At 41.2% G+C, this 18,531-nt stretch overlaps 2 protein-coding genes across 3 annotated transcripts in view; both read left to right on the forward strand.

The window, feature by feature from the left end:
- The window catches only part of TXNL4A (thioredoxin like 4A), a 246,335-nt gene that overhangs the window by 30,490 nt on the left and 197,314 nt on the right, over positions 1–18,531 (forward strand). The gene's annotated exons all lie outside the window — the stretch shown is intronic.
- SLC66A2 (solute carrier family 66 member 2) overlaps positions 285–18,531 on the forward strand; it is a 90,190-nt gene continuing 71,943 nt past the window's right edge. For both annotated transcript variants that reach the window (XM_063130484.1, XM_063130486.1), the window contains exons 1-2: positions 285–562; positions 6,675–7,011. In XM_063130484.1, coding sequence (XP_062986554.1) covers positions 6,782–7,011 — 230 coding nt within the window. In that variant the 5' untranslated portion in view covers positions 285–562; positions 6,675–6,781. The remainder of the gene's footprint in view (positions 563–6,674; positions 7,012–18,531) is intronic.

Consider the following 18,531-nt stretch of genomic DNA (forward strand, 5'->3'; position numbering starts at 1 on the left):
CAGTGATGTATTTGCCGTTTTAAGATATTTGCTCAGACTTTACTAAGTCTTTCACTCGTCATACCTGATGGGGTGGTTGGGAAACCAGCACCATTAAACACTCCTCAATTTTTGCATAACTCGGCTGCTAGAAGAATGTGCCCGTTCTTGCAGAACGGAGCGAACTGAAAGTGGACTACCGTTTCCTCTCTCAAGGAGCCAGTTGCTTGCTAGGACCCAGAAGACACGGGGGGGGGGAGGGTAGGAGGGGGCGGTTCTTCTCATTGACGGAGGCGCTTCTGCCTATCGTGATGTCACAGAGGCAGGGCTGATTATTCCTGCTCCTAGATGCTGCTGCTACTGCTTATTGTCGCCAAATCGCTCGTGAGGACAGAAGCGACAGCAGCTGTTGCGGGAGCAAAAGCGAAGGCGCAGCTGTATAGCAGCGTGAACGCGAGCTGCAGCCGGAGCGGCGGCGACGTGGGTTGGGGGCCGCTCCCGCCGCGAGAGGAAATGCGCGGGTCTCGGTCCACGGGGCCCTCGGCAGCGTAGCCCGGGCTAAGAAGTGGCCGCGCGAGCCAAGGTGAGGGAGGGGTCGCGGTTCCAGCCGCTGCGTTCCTCTATCCATGGGGCTTTGATCGCCGCCGCGGCTCTTCGCTGCTTTCCGCGGTGGTGCTGGTGGGGCGGGAGTTCGGTAGAGTTGCTAGGAGGAGCGCGGGGGAACTCGAGTGGCATCGTCGGCTTTGTGCCGGAGCAAGCAAGCACCAATGGCTTTGTGAGAAGCGCGTTCGCTCTCTTTCCGGGAACGGCAGCGCGTGGCCCTCGCCATCAAGAGTGAGGGGTGGATGCTATGCCCCAGCACTGCCTTCTCGAGGCGGGACGGCTCGGAGAAATGTAACTTCCCAGCAGTTCGCGGTCAATCATGTAGTCTATGTGGCAAGACTGATCGGTTATCTCAAAACCAGAATCTTGAAGAACTGCATTGAGCCATTCCTGTGGATCCCAATCCAGCCATAGTTGGAAGCAGTTGGGATTTTTCTTTCATCTCTTTAGTAACTCCTTCTCATGGTTTCTTACCGTTGGTAGTCTTCTGTTTCGTTTTAATTCTAATAGTCATTTTCTTTCTCCTGCATCTCCCCCCCTTTTTTTACATTTGGCAAGCGATTGCTATTGTGATTAGATGTATGAGAATGTGGTTTCACGAAACACATATCTACACTACTGCTTTAAAGCGCTTTATAACAGTTTTATAGGGCTTTAAAGCAGTTAAAGCGCTTTATAACAGTTAGAAAGCGCTTTAAAGCAGTAGTGTGGATCGGAGGTAAGGCTGCAAAGTTTAATACATCAGTTAGGTAGTAATTAAAAACAATTTTGACTTTAACAGGGCTCCAGATTTATTGGACAACAGAATAAATATATTATTTAAAATACAAGGCGTTATAAAAAAGTGCAGTAGGCAAGTGCTGTTTTAGAAGAGGCTTCCCTTCCCTTCTTTAACACACAAGAGGGGATGCCTCTTCTAAAGTTATGCTGGCTGTGACAAATGTGTGCATCATCTAAAAACCAAAGAATGCATGCTTATTTCTCCAGTGTTATTACTTAGCATATGAGCAAAACAACATTAAATACATTAAAGTTCAACCCTGTGCATGTTTAGACAGAAAAAAGTCTTGCATCTCCCATGACTGGTTGGAAAAATGCTGGGAGTTGTAGGACTGTTTTTTTGTTTTGTTTTTACTAAACATAGGATTGCACCATAAAATAGCTATGTAATAATTATCAACATTTTGATTGTTGTCCTGGGAATATAATTAAATGGTGGTATAAATATACTAAATAAAATAATTAAAATAAATATTTATTTTGTTTAATCAGGTGACATCCCTAATCCTTATTCAACTGCTCACCAAACCCATGATGTATGTGTGGGGTTTTTTATGACAGTGTAAGGCAATGGAGTAAAAAATAGCCAAAGGCAAGGGCGGAACCAAGTAATGTACAATAATATTATTAGTAAAAGTTTTATTAAAGTGCCAGGTGCCTATGCGTTTCTAACGCGGTTGCGTTCTTCCTCAGGGCTTTATAACGTTAGTGCAGTTGTCTGCAGAAGCTGCTAGGCTAGCATGATACAGAAAGAAGTGAGATATATAGGGAAAAGAGACCTTCCCTATATATTGCACTTCTTTCTGTATCATGCTAGCCTAGCAGCTTCTGCAGACAACTGCACTAACGTTATAAAGCCCTGAGGAAGAATGCAACCACGTTAGAAACGCATAGGCACCTGGCACTTTAATAAAACTTTTACTAATAATAATGTAGAAGATTACTTGGTTCCGCCCTTGCCTTTGGCTATTTTTTACTCCCCTACGTGGTTTTCCTTGCTTTCACACTCAGTGTAAGGCAATGCCCATACTTGCATGTATGTAGACACAATAACTGGGTAACCCTGTACACCTATTTTATGTCTTCATGCAATGTTCAGTTATCTAAGTGAACATGGTGACTAGTCAAACCAAGATATCAAATACTGTTCCATAGTGCCAGAGACTGGATTCCAAAGCATGTTTTGACTCGCCAATTCCTAGGCCCAAGTATCAAGACCATTGTAATATGGTATGTGATCTGTTAAACTATTTTTTATTACGATTAACATCAGAAACGAAAAATCTACCATCCTTTTCTGAGGCTTGGGAGTGCTCTGGAGCAGATTTGGATGATATGCCAGGGGAGTTGCAGGGAGGAAAAGAGGATGGGGAAGTCCTGTTGTGCAAGTAGACTTCTGCTTGTGCGATAGTTGGATCCAGCCCATAACAGTTTCTGGGGGGGAAATCCAAAGTGGGGTTTATCAACTCACAACCTGGAAATGTGTTGACACATTCATAAGACGTTTTCAGCTGAAGTTGTCTCATGTTATCTGCAGCCAGGGAAAAAATGTATGATTGGCCCTCTGGTAATTTAGAAAGAACAGGAACGCTTTGATGTCAACTAAGTCAGTTACAGCTGTCCAGACCAGAAATCTATAGTTGTTATGAAGCAACTTTGGTTCCATTCCCAGTGAAGTGGAGTGTCCAACAAGCAAACTATTATAATGAAATACCATCTTGTTTGTACTGCTATTGACTAAATAAGCCACAGAGCATCATGTCCTGCTTTGTTGGTCCCTGGCTGACAGCTGGTTGGCCACTGTGAACAGAGTGCTGGACTAAGATGGACCCTTGGTCTGATCCAGCATCAGGGCTCTTCTTATGTTCATATGAGTGGTGTCTTTAGTTAGGGAATCAGTTTCTCAGCATGGTTGTCTATATGTTACACTCATAGCCATGGAAATAATGAGAAACTTCTTTCTAAACCAGAGAAGAGCCACTGAATTAAAATATAACAGTAGTTCTCTCACACAGTTATACTGACCAGTGAAAGTGGCCACATGTTATGCCTGTAAATAATAATGGAAAATCTCTGTCTCCATGCTATACAACTTGCATAGTCTTATTTACTGTATTAATACGGAGTAATGTGTTGACTCATAACTGCATTGTTTTCCTAATTTTGAGAGAACTTGGTATGCTGGAATCAGTACCATTATGAATGAGCAATTCATTTCATGAGCACTTTTATTTCATGAAATACTAAAAAGCCTGTCTGTTAAGTTTTGATAAGTGTTCTCTGTTAAGGGATTTTATTTCTAGGAGTGGTAAGCTTCCCTAGACTTGGACTCAACAAAGCAACTTGAATATTAACATGGTAGAAAAGGGACTTAAGTATTTATTTTATTTATTTATTTATTACATTTTTATACCGCCCAATAGCCGAAGCTCTCTGGGCGGTTCACAAAAATTAAAATCACAAAAAACATCCAACAGGTTAAAAACACAATTTTGAAATACAGTATAAAAAGTGCAACCAGGATAAAACCACACAGCAAAGTTGATTATAAGATTAAAATACAGAGTTAAAACAGTAAGATTTAAATTTAAGTTAAAATTAAGTGTTAAAATACTGAGTGAATAAAAAGGTCTTCAGCTGGCGACGAAAGCAGTACAGTGTAGGCGCTAGGCGGACCTCTCTGGGGAGCTCGTTCCACAACCGGGGTGCCACAGCGGAGAAAGCCCTCCTCCTAGTAGCCACCTGCCTCACTTCCTTTGGCAGGGGCTCACGGAGAAGGGCCCCTGTAGATGATCTTAAGGTCCGGGTAGGTACATATGGGAGGAGGCGTTCCTTCAGATAACCTGGCCCCAAACCGTTTAGGGCTTTAAATGTCAATACCAGCACTTTGAATTGGGCCCGGACCTGGACTGGCAGCCAATGAAGCTGGAAAAGGACTGGCGTAATGTGATCTCGTCGGCCAGTCCCTGTTAGTAAACGGGCTGCCCTATTTTGTACCAGCTGAAGCTTCCGGACCGTTTTCAAAGGCAGCCCCACGTATAACGCATTGCAGTAATCCAAGCGAGAGGTTATCAGAGCATGGATAACTGTAGCTAGGCTATCTCTGTCCAGATAAGGGCGTAGTTGGTATATCAACCTAAGCTGATAAAAGGTGCTCTTTGCTACTGAGTTCACCTGTGCCTCAAGTGACAGTTCTGGATCCAAGAGCACCCCCAAACTACGGACCCGATCCTTTAGGGAGAGTGCAACCCCGTCCAGGACAGGGCAAACATCACCTCGCCGGACAGATGAACCACCCGCTAACAGTAACTCCGTCTTGTCTGGATTGAGTCTCAGTTTGTTAGCCCTCATTCAGTCCATTACCGTGCTCAGGCACTGGTTCAGAACAGTCACTGCCTCACCTGGGTTTGATGAAAAGGAAAGGTAGAGCTGGGTATCATCCGCATATTGATGACACCTCAGTCCACATCTCCGGATAACCTCCCCCAGCGGCTTCATGTATATGTTAAACAGCATAGGGGATAAGATAGAGCCCTGTGGAACCCCATGGCTTAGGAGCCACGGCACAGAGCAATAATCCCCCAGCACCACCTTCTGGAATCGGCCATCCAAGTAGGAGAGGAACCACTGCAACGCAGTACCTCCAACTCCCAGCTCAGACAACCTATCCAGAAGGTTACCATGGTCGATGGTATCGAAGGCCGCTGAGAGGTCCAGGAGAATCAACAGGGTCGCACTCCCCCTGTCTCTCTCCCGACAGAGGTCATCCCACAGGGCGACCAAGGCAGTTTCCGTTCCAAAACCAGGCCTGAAACCCGATTGAAATGGATCTAGATAATCCGTTTCATTCAAGAGTGCCTGGAGTTGTCCTGCAACCACCTGCTCAAGCACCTTGCCCAGGAAAGGGATATTAGCCACCGGCCTGTAGTTGTTAACCTCCTCCAGGTCCAGTTTAGGCTTCTTCAGGAGTGGTCTAATTACCGCCTCTTTTAAAGAGGCCAGCACCACTCCCTCTCTCAAGGAGGCATTTACAACTTCCTGGACCCAGCCGGCGATCCCCTCCTTATTTGATGTAATGAGCCACGAGGGGCAAGGGTCAAGCACACAGGTGGTCGACCGGACTTGGCCAAGCACCTTGTCCACATCCTCGGGCCTCAATAACTAAAACTCATCCAATAAAACTGAACCGGACAGCGCTCTGAACGCCTCTACTAGTGGAGCTGCATTAAGTGTGGTGTCCAATTCATGACGAATCTGAGCGACTTTATCTTCAAGGTGCCGTGCAAACTCGTCACAGCGTGCTACCGAGGGTTCCACCATCTCTCGCCCTGGCCCAGAGTGTAACAGGCCGCGAACCACCCGGAAAAGCTCCGCCGGACGACACTGAGAAGGCGCAATGCTGGTGGAAAAGAACTGCCTCTTTACCACCCTCACTGCCACAGAGTAGGCTCGATAGTGAGCTCTAACCCGTGTTCGATCAGACCCAGCACGAGTTTTCCTCCACCTGCGTTCTAGCCGTCTCCCCTCTTGCTTCATTGCCCTCAGCACAGGTGTATACCAAGGAGCTGACCGGGCTCTGCTCAGAGGGAGAGGACGCTTGGGCGCAATCGTGTCAACCGCCCGAGTCATCTCTGCATTCCACAGAGCGACCTGGGCTTCGACAGGAGCACCGGCCATATCAGCAGGAAAATCCCCTAGAGCCCTCTGGAATCCATCGGAGTCCATTAGCCTCCGGGGGCGGACCATTTTAATAGGCCCCCCACCCTTGCAGAGGGCAAAGGCCGCCGAGAGTCTAAACGTCAGTAGGAAGTGATCCGACCATGACAAGGGGGTAGATGTTAGTTCCCCCACTTCCAGATCACCATCCTCCTGCCCAGTCGAGAAAACCAGATCAAGCGTGTGTCCCTTTGCGTGTGTTGGGCTGATGACATGTTGAGACAGCCCCATGGTTGTCATGGCAGCCATGAAGTCCTGAGCCGCTCCGGATACAGCAGCCTCGGCATGGAAGTTGAGATCCCCCAGAACCACCATCCTGGGGGTCCTCAACACCAGGTCCGAGACAACCTCCGTCAGCTCAGGCAGGGAGACTGTGGGGCAGCGGGGTGGACGGTACACCAGCAGAATCCCTAATCTGTCTCGAGTACCCAACACACAGTACAAACACTCCAGACCAGCACTCGACTAAGTAGCTGGCTTTTTCTTGGGGCTTGTGGTTGGGCTAACTTTTAATGTAATAAAGAGATTGCTTTCTGTTCATGAGCTCAAATACTTCCATCCAAGTTTGAGTTTTTCTCCTTTTTTTATTTTGTTAGGGTTGCACAAAGAATGACTCACATCCTGGGAGAAGATTAAATATGAATAAAAACCAATAAAGCCTGAGGAAGAAGTGAAAGGAGATCCCTCTTCAACAACTGCCCTGATGTTAAGGGACTTCATCTTGCTCATCATGGAAGCAGATGGCTGGGAGTGGTTAGTGGCTCCAGTTCATCAGCTGATATCCTGGGGTGCATCTGCAGCCATGGTATTTGGAGGTGTGGTGCCATACATCCCGCAATACCGAGATATTAAAAGGACACAGAATGCAGAGGGCTTTTCAACCTACGTGTGTTTAGTATTATTAGTTGCAAACATTTTAAGGATACTGTTTTGGTAAGTTGACTCCAAATATTAATGTTTAATCGGTTTCTTGGATATTGATGTGAAGATACTTTTAATGTGGTGCCAGATTTAATTGCACTGAAGCTTTTCAAATGTACTTTAAACTTGGAGAGGATGCTTTGGGCAAATTCAAATTGCAGTATTATATGGAAGTTCATAGAACTGAAAATATAGTGTTATCAGCCCTTTGTTGCGAGATAGAGCAAGATATAAACCTGAATAAAAACACTTCTGTTTAACAGATTTTGAAGTTTGCTATGGAGCTCTTAACCACTTTGAGGTCTGCCATTTTTGGAAAACTAAACTAGCAAACATAATAATTAAATTCCAGTTCCAAAAAGAATAATTACATGTGTTGTGAAAAATACTTTAAATAAGATAGCATGAAGGGCCACTTTGGATATTGCAATATTTCTACATTGAAGGAACATGAGAACTACATGTAGATCATAGTTTCTTTATCCTGTGATTGACTATGACTTCTTGGAACTAGTGATTTTCTGAAAAAAATTCCAGTGTAAAATAGAGTAATTTGCATAGGGTTATTTGCAGAAAAAGTTATGATGCCCTAGAGAGATCTAGTTTAGCATGTTTATTTTACTTGTGTTTAGTAAGCATCAAAGAAAAAAAAATGTACCCCATGTTAATTTTTTGTCTCAATACACCACAAGTATTTGACTTGAAATATTTGAGGAGGAAAACTAAAGCACACTTAATGTAATTTAAATGCTATATTATGTAGACAATTTTATCGAAATATATAAAAACAGTGTGTGCTTTCCTTACATTGTTGAAACTTAAGAAAAAACGTGGTACTAAAAACTGTTGACACACTAATTTTAACAGCCTAAATAACTGTGCATGATATGCTGACAGCCATTCATTTATTTCAACAGAGTTCAACTCTTTACCACTGAGGTTACTGGGGCACCTTCAGTTTCGTTGTCACTACTTAGTATTTCCCTTTCATTCTGAGACATACATGTATTTCAATGACACGTATTGGGTATCCTTTCAAATACTTGCTATGGATAATCATTTGAAAAGCATTAATTACAACAGTCTTGCCTAATATTGTATTTGAAATTGGCACACATTCATTTTTACTAGTGAACTTATGAAATTTGGGGTGGGGGGAATCACTGAAAAATAAAGCATTTGAAAACTTTTTGCCCCACATCACTGCTTGGAAGATATGTCATACACATACATACAGTGAGAAATATCCAGTATCAGAGACAATAAGCCTTTATACACCAGTTGCTGGGGAACATGGGTGGGAGGGTGCTGTTGCACCAGGTCCTACTTGTGGGTCCCTGGTCAATAGCTGGTTGGCCACTGTGTGAACAGAATGATGGACTAGATGGACCCATCATCTAATCTGGCATGGCTCTTCTTTTTTTCTTAATATTTTTATTGAGTTTCCATTATGTATGTGTAAACAAACATACAAAATACAGTACACTTTTTTTTCAACCAGAAATTTTAACAAAATTACTTTCTTTTCAAGCTTCACCTTTTATTCCTTTACCCTGTTCCCTCCCCCACCCCTGCCTGTCTCTCATAGATTCCCCCTATTTTTCTTTCTAGGATGGTGTATCATTTTTCTTTATCTCTTCCTTTTCTTTTGTGTTATTTTATATTGTTTATTTTTAGCCCTACTTCTTTTTCAGGAGTCCCAGAGAATCCTATAAGCTTCTGCCAAAATTGTTCTATTCTTTTCTTTCTTCATATATTCTATATATTTTTGTCAATCCTTCTTAAAATTATCTCTTTGCTTTATTCTTCTTTGAAATTGTAACTTCTGTGTCAATTTTTCACTAATTGCTATTTCCAAAATTTTCCTTTTCCACATGCTTACTGTCAGCATCTTTGCCATCTTCCAATTTTTTGCTATTAGTTGTCTTGCAGCTGTCAGCATATGTATTTCTTCGATTGTAAGACGCCATCGATTGTAAGACGCACACTAATTTTAGTACCACCAACAGAAAAAAAACCCCTAAGACACACCCGCGATTCTAAGACGCACACCATTTTTAGAGATGTTTATATGGGGGGAAAAGTGCATCTTAGAATTGAAGAAATAGGGTAGCATTTTTTCTCTTATCTTTTTATTTTCTTTGACAAAAATATTTTTAACAAAAATATCCAACTCTGGCATTTTATGCACTTTTTGATAAGTATTTTTTTCTATTTCTCTAAAGACCCTGTCCCAGAACTTCTTTACCTTTCCACGCTCCCACCACATATGAATTTGAGATCCATTATCCTCACATCCTCTCCAGCAGGAGGATGACAAAGTCTTATTGATTTTTGCCAGCCTCACAGGTGTCCAGTACCACTTCTGGACTAATTTTAAAGCACCTTCTTTTATTCTTGTTGATGTTTTAAAGGGGAATCTCTCAAATATTTTCTCCCATTCTTCATCGTTTATCTGCTCTTCTATATCCCTTTTGCCGTGTCTGTTTTATTGTCACATTTCCTCTAATCTCTTGCTTTATTAATATTTTGTATATTTGTGTTACTAATCCTTTATCTCCTACCTTATAGTTCTCTATAAATTTTTCCCATTCGTTAAATCCCTTATACTTTGCCTTATTATCTTTCCCATACTTATAAATCTACTGATTTGTGCCCATACTAAGGCATTTTCATATTTTGTGCTTAATTCTTCCATACTTCATATGTTATAGAGTGTTGTTGTTCATAAAAATGTTTCATCTGAGTCAATCCTGTTTCCTTCAATTTGTTTTTATCTGCTATTTTATTTTTTCTATTGTAATCCGGATGCCGGCATGGCTCTTCTTATGTTCTTAATATGTTTGAATTGTTCTGTTTTATCATCTACATGCAGTTATGTGATTTCCTATACTGAAGTGTCTTTTCAGCTATTTTATTTTATATTTCTAGGAGAGCAAGCCTATGCCTACCACACAGTGTCTAGTGGGGGTGGGCATAGGATATTTCAGTTTCCTAGCTCCAAGATCAGAGCCAGGAAATTGCATTCCCCTCCCCCTCATAGCCAGCACAGAGAGCAATGGAATGCGGAAGCAGGATAAGGAGGGATTCCCAGGGGGAGGGGAGGAGACCGGGGCAGCTACATTACACTGTTTCCTATGTCCGCCCCTGCCTCCTTCCCTTCCCCTCCAAAGTGTCACTGCTAGATGGGCAAAATTGCCCTTCTAGCATAAATGCAGGGTGGCTGGAGCGCGGAGCTGTCGCACTCCTGCTGGATACTCGTCAGCCTCTGAGTTTGGAGGCTGATGACTATTTGCATAGGACTGCACCCTAAGAGACATTATAATCTTTGTATCATTTTTGGTGTGATAGAATTAAAAATGGTTATGTTTGGTCTTTGCCACAGCTTTTCATAATCTCACATTATTAGTGGGAAACCATTGTAGAAATGGGTTCCGTGTCTGACATTGGATTTGATTCTTGGTCCTAAATCTAATCAACTCTCAGCTGCAGCACACTGACTGTTATTTCAGAGTGCCCAAATAATATTAAATGTGTCTCTTGTGTTTGGGAATCAAAAGTTCATCACAAAAAGGATCAATTATGCTAGCTTTAAATATTAGAGGCTGTTTTAATAATAACAGTGACCGTCCCATTAAATTGAATACAAATTTCAATTGTATTCCCAGTATTAAAAAAGTGTTTTCATTGGAGACTAAAGTAAACAGAATATTGAGTTACAAATGGTGTTACAGATCTCTTGCTGTCCAAATGAGCCACAACATGCCTTATACCTCTGTTATGCCTTTTAATGTTTTTTCCCCATCCATTTGGCAGGAAATTTATAGGATTGTATGTATAAATACTTGCAGTGTCAAGATCTTAGACTTTTACTAATAGTTCTTAGTTTTCTATTTCTTTACAGTCTGCTTCTGAAATAGTCTCTTGCTTTACTTTATGCAGTTTCTGTAAAGGCTGGAGTTCACAGAATGTGAACCTTTTGGCACAGTTATTAGTAGGCTGTGCTTATAAGGAATGTAGTAAATCTCTGAGCCTTCCTGCTAATAGTTGATCCATCCAGTTTTATCCTAAAAAATACTTAAGGCTGCAGTATTCACCAAATGACTTGTGACCCTCCCATTAAATACTACCACCTTTTAGTTCCTGATGCCACTCTTCTGCTGTTATTTTGCTGTTATTATTAAAACAGCCTCTAATATTTAACGCTAGCATAATTGATCCTTTTTGTGATGAACTTTTCTTAAGGTTAAAGTATTGTTTGCTTTGTGCACTGATAAAAATGCAGGTGTATATCAATTCGTTTTATGGGATCCAGTCTGAGAATGAGTGCAATTGACTAGTGTGTGCTGGTGATAGGTTTTTTAGATGTTGTGTTCTTGTAATTGTGTTGAAAAGTGTATAAAGTAGCTTGATTTACCATAATTCAGATGCATCCTTTTGTAATAGCAGATCACATAATCTTCCTATTGATATCTTAGTGTTCTAGGGACCAAAATTTGGAAAGGAAAAAAAACACCATTTAGGTACTTTAACAGTGTAATTCTATGCATATATACTCAGAAGGAAGCCCCATTGAGTTCAATGAGACTTACTCTCAGTTAAGTATGTGTAGGATTGTAGCCTAAAGATATTATTAGTTATTCATTGGAGATAATAAAACATCTTGTTTGATTGTTGTGTTGATCTGTTATGGTAAGATTCCTTTGGTTTCCCTGCAAGAAAAGCTCATTAGATGTGTGGCACATGTCACTCTGGTATATATCTGAGATATGTTGTATGTGTAAGCATATTTCCATTATAATGAAGGTCTGGTATTTTTTTCACTGCGTCCATTTATTGCTTACCGTTTAAGCCTTAGCTGTAGTATTTGTTCTTATAACAAAATTGCCGTTTTAACTTATAGTCTTGTGATTATTTGCAGTTTTCTGAAGGAAAAATGTATTCCTTTGCATATATGAGCACTTGCATTTTTATTTGGAAGCTAAATCAACATGTAATCCTTGTACAGTGGCATAAAATGTAGACATCACAAACCAGAAACATTCATAACATGAAGGAAACCTCAAAAGAATAGTTGTTACTGTTCAATAGTCCTGTTATCACTCTAATCTTTGCTAATTATTTCTAAGTGTAACTATTTTATGAGGACAGTATTATGTAATTCTGCTTTTAGGAAGTGCTCTGAGAACATGTTGTTCTTAAGTTACTAAAAACTTTTCATCTAAAGTCATCTAAAAACTTTTCCACTGATGATCTGAATTCCCAACAATGCTTTTATAGCTGTGTAGTTTCCAGAATGAGGCACACTATTTTAGAACTAGGTATTTCAAGGTGGCACAATCGCCTGGCAATGTATTAAAGAAATCTTGTACTTCAAACACATTCTCGGGCTTGACATCTCTTTGATCCTTGATATTACCCTTGTGCAATCTTCTACTCTTCTGATCCAGTGTACGCAACAACCTATATTTTAGTTTTCTCCACTGCTCCCCACCCCCTTGACAAGGGAAAGCCATGGTATTGTAAGCCACTGGGGAACTCTAAAATCAGAGGACATGGGGAATAGAAGGCCCACCTTCCCATTTCACTTTGATGACATCTATCAAGTGACAAATGATTCATAGTTTCTGTGCAGCCAAATATAGGGAGGCACCCGTGTAGGAATAGCACCATTCTTCCACTCTGCCAGCAACTCTCCAATCCTCCACCACCACCACCCTTTCTCAGTCCCCACAGATAAATACAAGTCACTTCCATTCTGTCCCAGTGGAACTGTAAAGCACTCTTGGACAGTGCTCTCAGCTTATTCTTCCATCAACATATTACTGATGTTCTAGCCAGTTTTCATTATTGTAAGTAAAGAGACCATTTATTTTTTTCATCCATGAATCTTAGTGCAAGAGCCTTTCCACGAAATTTTAACTGGTTTAAGGATGATCATTTAGGTACCATTGCTGTAGCACTTTTGTATGTAATGCAGAACCAGGAACTTGGACACAAGCCAAATGTTACTGAAGAATCTGCTTCTCTGTTGATTGTATTAGATTGTACTTTAAATCCTGCATTTGACCTTCAGAAAGAACTGGCTGCTATCCAAATTCTTCTTTCTGCATTGCCTGATGGAGAATCATATGGATGCTGTTTGCTTTTGTAGGTGTGTATTTGTAGGTCTGAATTAACTCATTAGTTACATATTTAAAATATGAAAACTTGGTTAGAATTTCATTAAAAAACATCCACTATTAAAAGGGTATTGAATGTTTTTTGAATCATTAGAAACAATCTCCATACTTTCAACCACAGCTGCCATGTGGGGTGGGGAATGGGAGAGGAATCAATTGACCATTCCTGTGTTTTTTCAGTTCAGTGTGAATATTGCTCAGAAACATTTCTATCCCTGGTCAGCAGCATATTGCTTTTATTCACCAATGGCTATTGTTGTAAAGTAATGGGGCCTGTGCTTACTAGGTACATATGTCAAAAGCATAAATCATTTTGACCAATGAGTGTGTGCATTCATTATCGGATCCTATCCCCATATCACTGAGGGAGAAGCAGTTTTGTTGTGGGGGAGCTATGTTTTTGTAGAAACTTTCTTAAACAAAAACCAATTGGAGGAGTGCTCATAATAGAATATATACACAACTACCAAGACATATGGCACCCCTCCATTCACAAAATATTGGGGGAATCTGCATTGGGGGGGAGTTGTGGGTCTCTTCGCTAATGACATTATGCATGATCACTATTATTATTGTTGTTGCTGTTGTTGTCGTTACGTTTGTATGCCACCCTGCTCCAGAATGTTAGGACAGTGTACATGGGTTTATTCCATCTAATTATTACAATAACTCTAAGACTGGGTTCAGACAACACGATAACCAATGGTGGTTTAAATAGTCAGTGGTTGGTTATTTAACCCACTATGGGTTATCATGTTGTGTGGAGGGAGGTTTTTTAACAACAGTTGGTTATTTGGCCAAAATAACCAACACTTTGCAGAGATGGCTATTTGAACCACCATTGATTAGCGTGTTCTGTGGAGGGCACCATTGGTTATTTTGTTGGTCACAGAGTTGCAAGGCAAGTGTGGTCAAAACAGTGGCTACTGCTCTAGCCCAGTTGGCAGGATAGATTTTCAGCAGCGATGGCTGATGGGATACTAGAGAGAGAGCAGGGGATGAGTGAGTCAACTCAGCATGGACAAATAGTCAACTCAGCGCTGAACCTAATGCATAACATGGTTGATTATTATGTTGTGTGGGGAATACCCTCTAGATATACAACTGTCGAGTTGATTATTAATCCACTGTTGACTATCCTGTTGTCTGAATGCAGCCTAAGAAATAGGTTAGGCTAAGAGAGAATGAGCTTTATGACTGTGTGGGGAATTGAACCCATACATTCCTAGTCCTAGTACAATAGCCAACTGGTGCCTTTAACACTGGTGCAGCCAGATTGTGGGTGGTGATTGGATGGGAAAGGCCTGTGCAATTGGTCCTGCCCACATGGTGTTGGGCATTTAAATATTACAGCAGCACCATGGAATGAAGCCACAAACATGGCGCTCACACCACTGCTATATTGTATAAAGGGCACGTATAGGGGCAAGGTATAGGATTCCTAGGGAAAGAATTATAGTGCATCCAGTGTTTCGGTAATCCGGTGTTTCAGTAATGCAATTATCCCCACAGATGAAGCATGACCTTGAGGAAATATGGTTGGGCTGTGTGCAACACTGGACATCCACACCTGTGCCTTTAAAGTTCTTAAGTTGAGAGCTAGTCAGTTTTATCAAAACAGCAGAATTGAGCAGTAACATTTTCCCTGGAGAATATCACCTCAGGCTTCTGTAAGAGAAAGGTGAGGAACCTATTTCTTTCTGTTGCATTTCCTCAGGAACAATCTATTGAGGGACAAGAGCCCAGCAGCTAGAGATAGCATGCTTGAATGATTCTCCCCCAACGTCCGTGTAGCTTTCTCCCTGATACAGTTTTCTGTGAAAAAGGAATTTTCATAGGAGAGCATTTAAATGTGTAAGCCTCGTAGAACACATGCTTTGCATGCAGAAAGTTACAAGTTCAATCCTTGGCATCTCCAGGAAAGGAAAGATCCCTGGCAGAAACCCTAGAGAGCCACTTCAAGTCAGTGTACGACACTGAGCTACATGGTTTAAGGGTCTGACTTGATTTAAGGCTGTTTCCTAAATTAAACGTGTAATGGTGTAGCGCAGGGAAAGCTTTACCTCTTGAGTCTATCTAAACTGGCTCTTAATCAGCACAATAAATGTTCATTTGTGACCCACTGTTGCGCAAAGTCCAGACATCTTCCCTCAAGGTTATGCTTTTGCTGAACGTATAACTGTCCCTGATAATGATTGAAAGTGATGCCTATACTTAAACTATAGAAGTTCTGATGGTGAGGGAAATTATATCTTAGCACACAAGGCTTGTTTCTCATGTCATGAGGGTTATCAGTACAGAGATGAACCATACTCTAGACTGAATTGAAAAAACTGGTTCACAGACTTGCTTGAATGAACTGCAGCTCAGCTAAACCTTTGTCAGGTTGACAGAGATGTGAGCTAAACGTCTCTCTCCTCACCCCATCCACCACCAAACTAACTAGTTCAGTATGCATAACTGTCCCAGTTACTGCAGGAGAACCTTGAAGGAGTCGAAAGATTTGAGTCATAGAGTGGAGAAGACACAAACTAGGCTTTTCAGGAATTTCTTGAAGAAGGAAAAGAATGTCCAGGAGCGGCATTTGATGCTTTAGGACCTGAAGTGGATTCAGTTTTGGTTGGAGAAGTCTAGGGAAACTAGGGCAGGTAGAGTGGGAGGATGCAGGCAGGATTGGGAGAGAATTTAGGGTAAGTAGCCTTTTCAAGAAAGGCTCAAATAAAAGACAAGGCAAAGAGCCACAAAGAATAATAAAAACACAAGCAAGTTTGGGGATGTAGGACTTAGTATGACAACTGAAGATGCCTCTTTCCTGCCAAGAAAGTACATTTTTAAGGCCTGCTCCATATAGCCAAAATACTCAGATTTCTGTTGTTAGCACTCTGTTCACATTATGGCCAATCCAGCCTGATTTGCTTTCCTGTCTCTGCATAATTGGAAAGGGTCATTAGTGTGGTGGTGGTAGTGGGAATAGGCATTATTTTCTGTCCTATAAGAAAACACAAGGGAGATGTGTGTTCCAGCTTTGGAAAAATTTGCTCATGGAACTTTTTTTTTTAAAAGAGAAAAACAAGATCTGTGAAATAGAAGCTGGTGGAAAGAAGAAGCAGTTTTTTGTGCGTGAAGGAGCTACATGAGCACTCTTGAGCTTGAGAGTTTCATGAGGGGAACACTCCGCTCCTAGATAATTTATGCATTTGCTTAAACTTGACAAAAAATCATAAAATGGTGCAGGCATGGAAAAGGGAAACTCCTATTGCTCATTAGCTCTCTCTCTCTCTGTGTGAGAGTGAGATCTAGGTCACACCCTGACATCTGATAAATTGCTGTTTTGCTCATTAAGATCTTCTGGGTCAGACCTAAAATTTATTTTACTAATTTAATAACAAAAGGCTCAGGTGTGGTAGAGAAAATTAGGCTTAAAAGAACAAAGCATGCCCAAAGGCCTACAATCTTTAGAAATATCCCAAAAAGTGAGATTGGAGAAGGGAAAGGGACACGAGGAAGGGGAGGCAGTAGAGATACTAGACTTCTCTACATTAAGCAAAAATCCCACAGCTTTACCGGGCTTTGCCTTTTGGAGTCCTTGCAGGATTAGGATTGGCACAATACATGTGCTTCCCCCCTTGTTTTTGTTGGTTCCTTCCCATATATTTCATTGTGATTTAGATTGTTTACTGCATTTTCTTTGACTTATAAAATGGCAGATTCCCGCTTGAAAACAATGGGAGAGGCTTTGGAGGCTGACATCCTTGTGAAAAGGACCCACAAATTTCCATGAGTGAATAATCACGAGCACATTATTTACTTATTACATTTTTATACCGCCCAATAGCCGAAGCTCTCTGGGCAGTTCACAAAAATTAAAACCATAATAAAACAACCAACAGGTTAAAAACACAAATACAAAATACAGTATAAAAGTACAATCAGGATAAAACCACACAGCAAAAATTGATATAAGATTGAAATACAGAGTTAGAACAGTAAAATTTAAATTTAAGTTAAAATTAAGTGTTAAAATACTGAGAGAATAAAAAGGTCTTCAGTTGGCGACGAAAGGAGTACAGTGTAGGTGCCAGGCGGACCTCTCTGGGGAGCTCGTGCCACAGCAGAGAAAGCCCTAAATGCTTTGTGTAGAAATAGCCTCAAGGTTAAATGTTTGGTGAGGAGAATTGTTTTCAGATGCAGTTTATTCAAAGTAATCTTACTATTCTGCTAGGATTTGTGAAGATCCATTCATTACATTTAAGATGCTTTTGTATCTCTGGAAATGGGCAGATGGATTGTGTGACTAGTGCTGTGTGTTATGAGCCGACTTCTATGTGTATATTGCTGGAACGAGAGAGGTGAGAGTAAACACAACATACATTGGAATGCACTTCCAAGTGTTGAAACAGCTTATCTGTACACTATTGTTTCAAAGGGAAGTGCATTCAAAGACACATCCTCATCCATATTCTGGCAGAACTAGTAATATGTAAATATCCCTTTTACCTGCAATGTAAGTTTGATTGAGGTGTGTGTCTGTTTTCCCAGTGGGATCCGGGACTTTGTAATTCACTCAGTATGTTTACTTAATACAAACAAGTTTAGAACAGACTCCCAGGTTTTTTCAGTTGCTGTTCAGACTTGTGAGTATTTAAAAGAATAATCTTAATGCTAATATTGAAGGTTAGTAAATATAGGTTTTGGATTCAAAATAAGCTCTTCTCACATTTATTTTTTTATTTGGTTGTTTGCAACATTTGTATACCGCTCCATATCCAGACAGTGGTGAACAATAAAAATGCAAAATAGGTAAAAGAATAAAACACCATGTTAAAATAATTACTATTTTTAAGTAGTAGAATTCTGATAAAAATGTGGCCGGTCAATCAAGGAAGACTTCCTGAAATAAAGATGTTTTCAGGAGGTGTCAGAAACAGCACAATGTTGGCGCCTGCTTAAGTTATAAAGGCAAGAAGTTCCATAGAAAGAGGGGTCACCATACCGAAGGGTCTTGTTGTGGTGGACTCCAGTTGGTCCATAGATCCATGTGGACCCACCAGTTGTCCTGTTTACAGGTAGGTCATGCCATAAGCCAGGGTGGAAGACCAAGCAGTCCAGGTCCTCTCCGTGAAATTACAGTCAGTTATCGCAAAGCAGAAGCGTAGTTAGGTCAGTCCATAGTCTGTTGCCAAGGGGTTGTGGATCCAAGCATCAAAGTAGTCAGGGAGTGATCAGAAAAGCAGTATCAGAAGCATTGCCGAGGGTCTAGGAATCAGAGTCATGATGCAGCAGGTCAAGAAGCCAAGGAAACAGACAGTTTACCTTCAGCGAGGTATGTCTGGGCCTGGTCTGATTTATT

This window comes from Elgaria multicarinata, chromosome 7 (assembly GCF_023053635.1).
Source record: "Elgaria multicarinata webbii isolate HBS135686 ecotype San Diego chromosome 7, rElgMul1.1.pri, whole genome shotgun sequence".
In the NCBI taxonomy this organism is placed as follows: domain Eukaryota; kingdom Metazoa; phylum Chordata; class Lepidosauria; order Squamata; family Anguidae; genus Elgaria; species Elgaria multicarinata.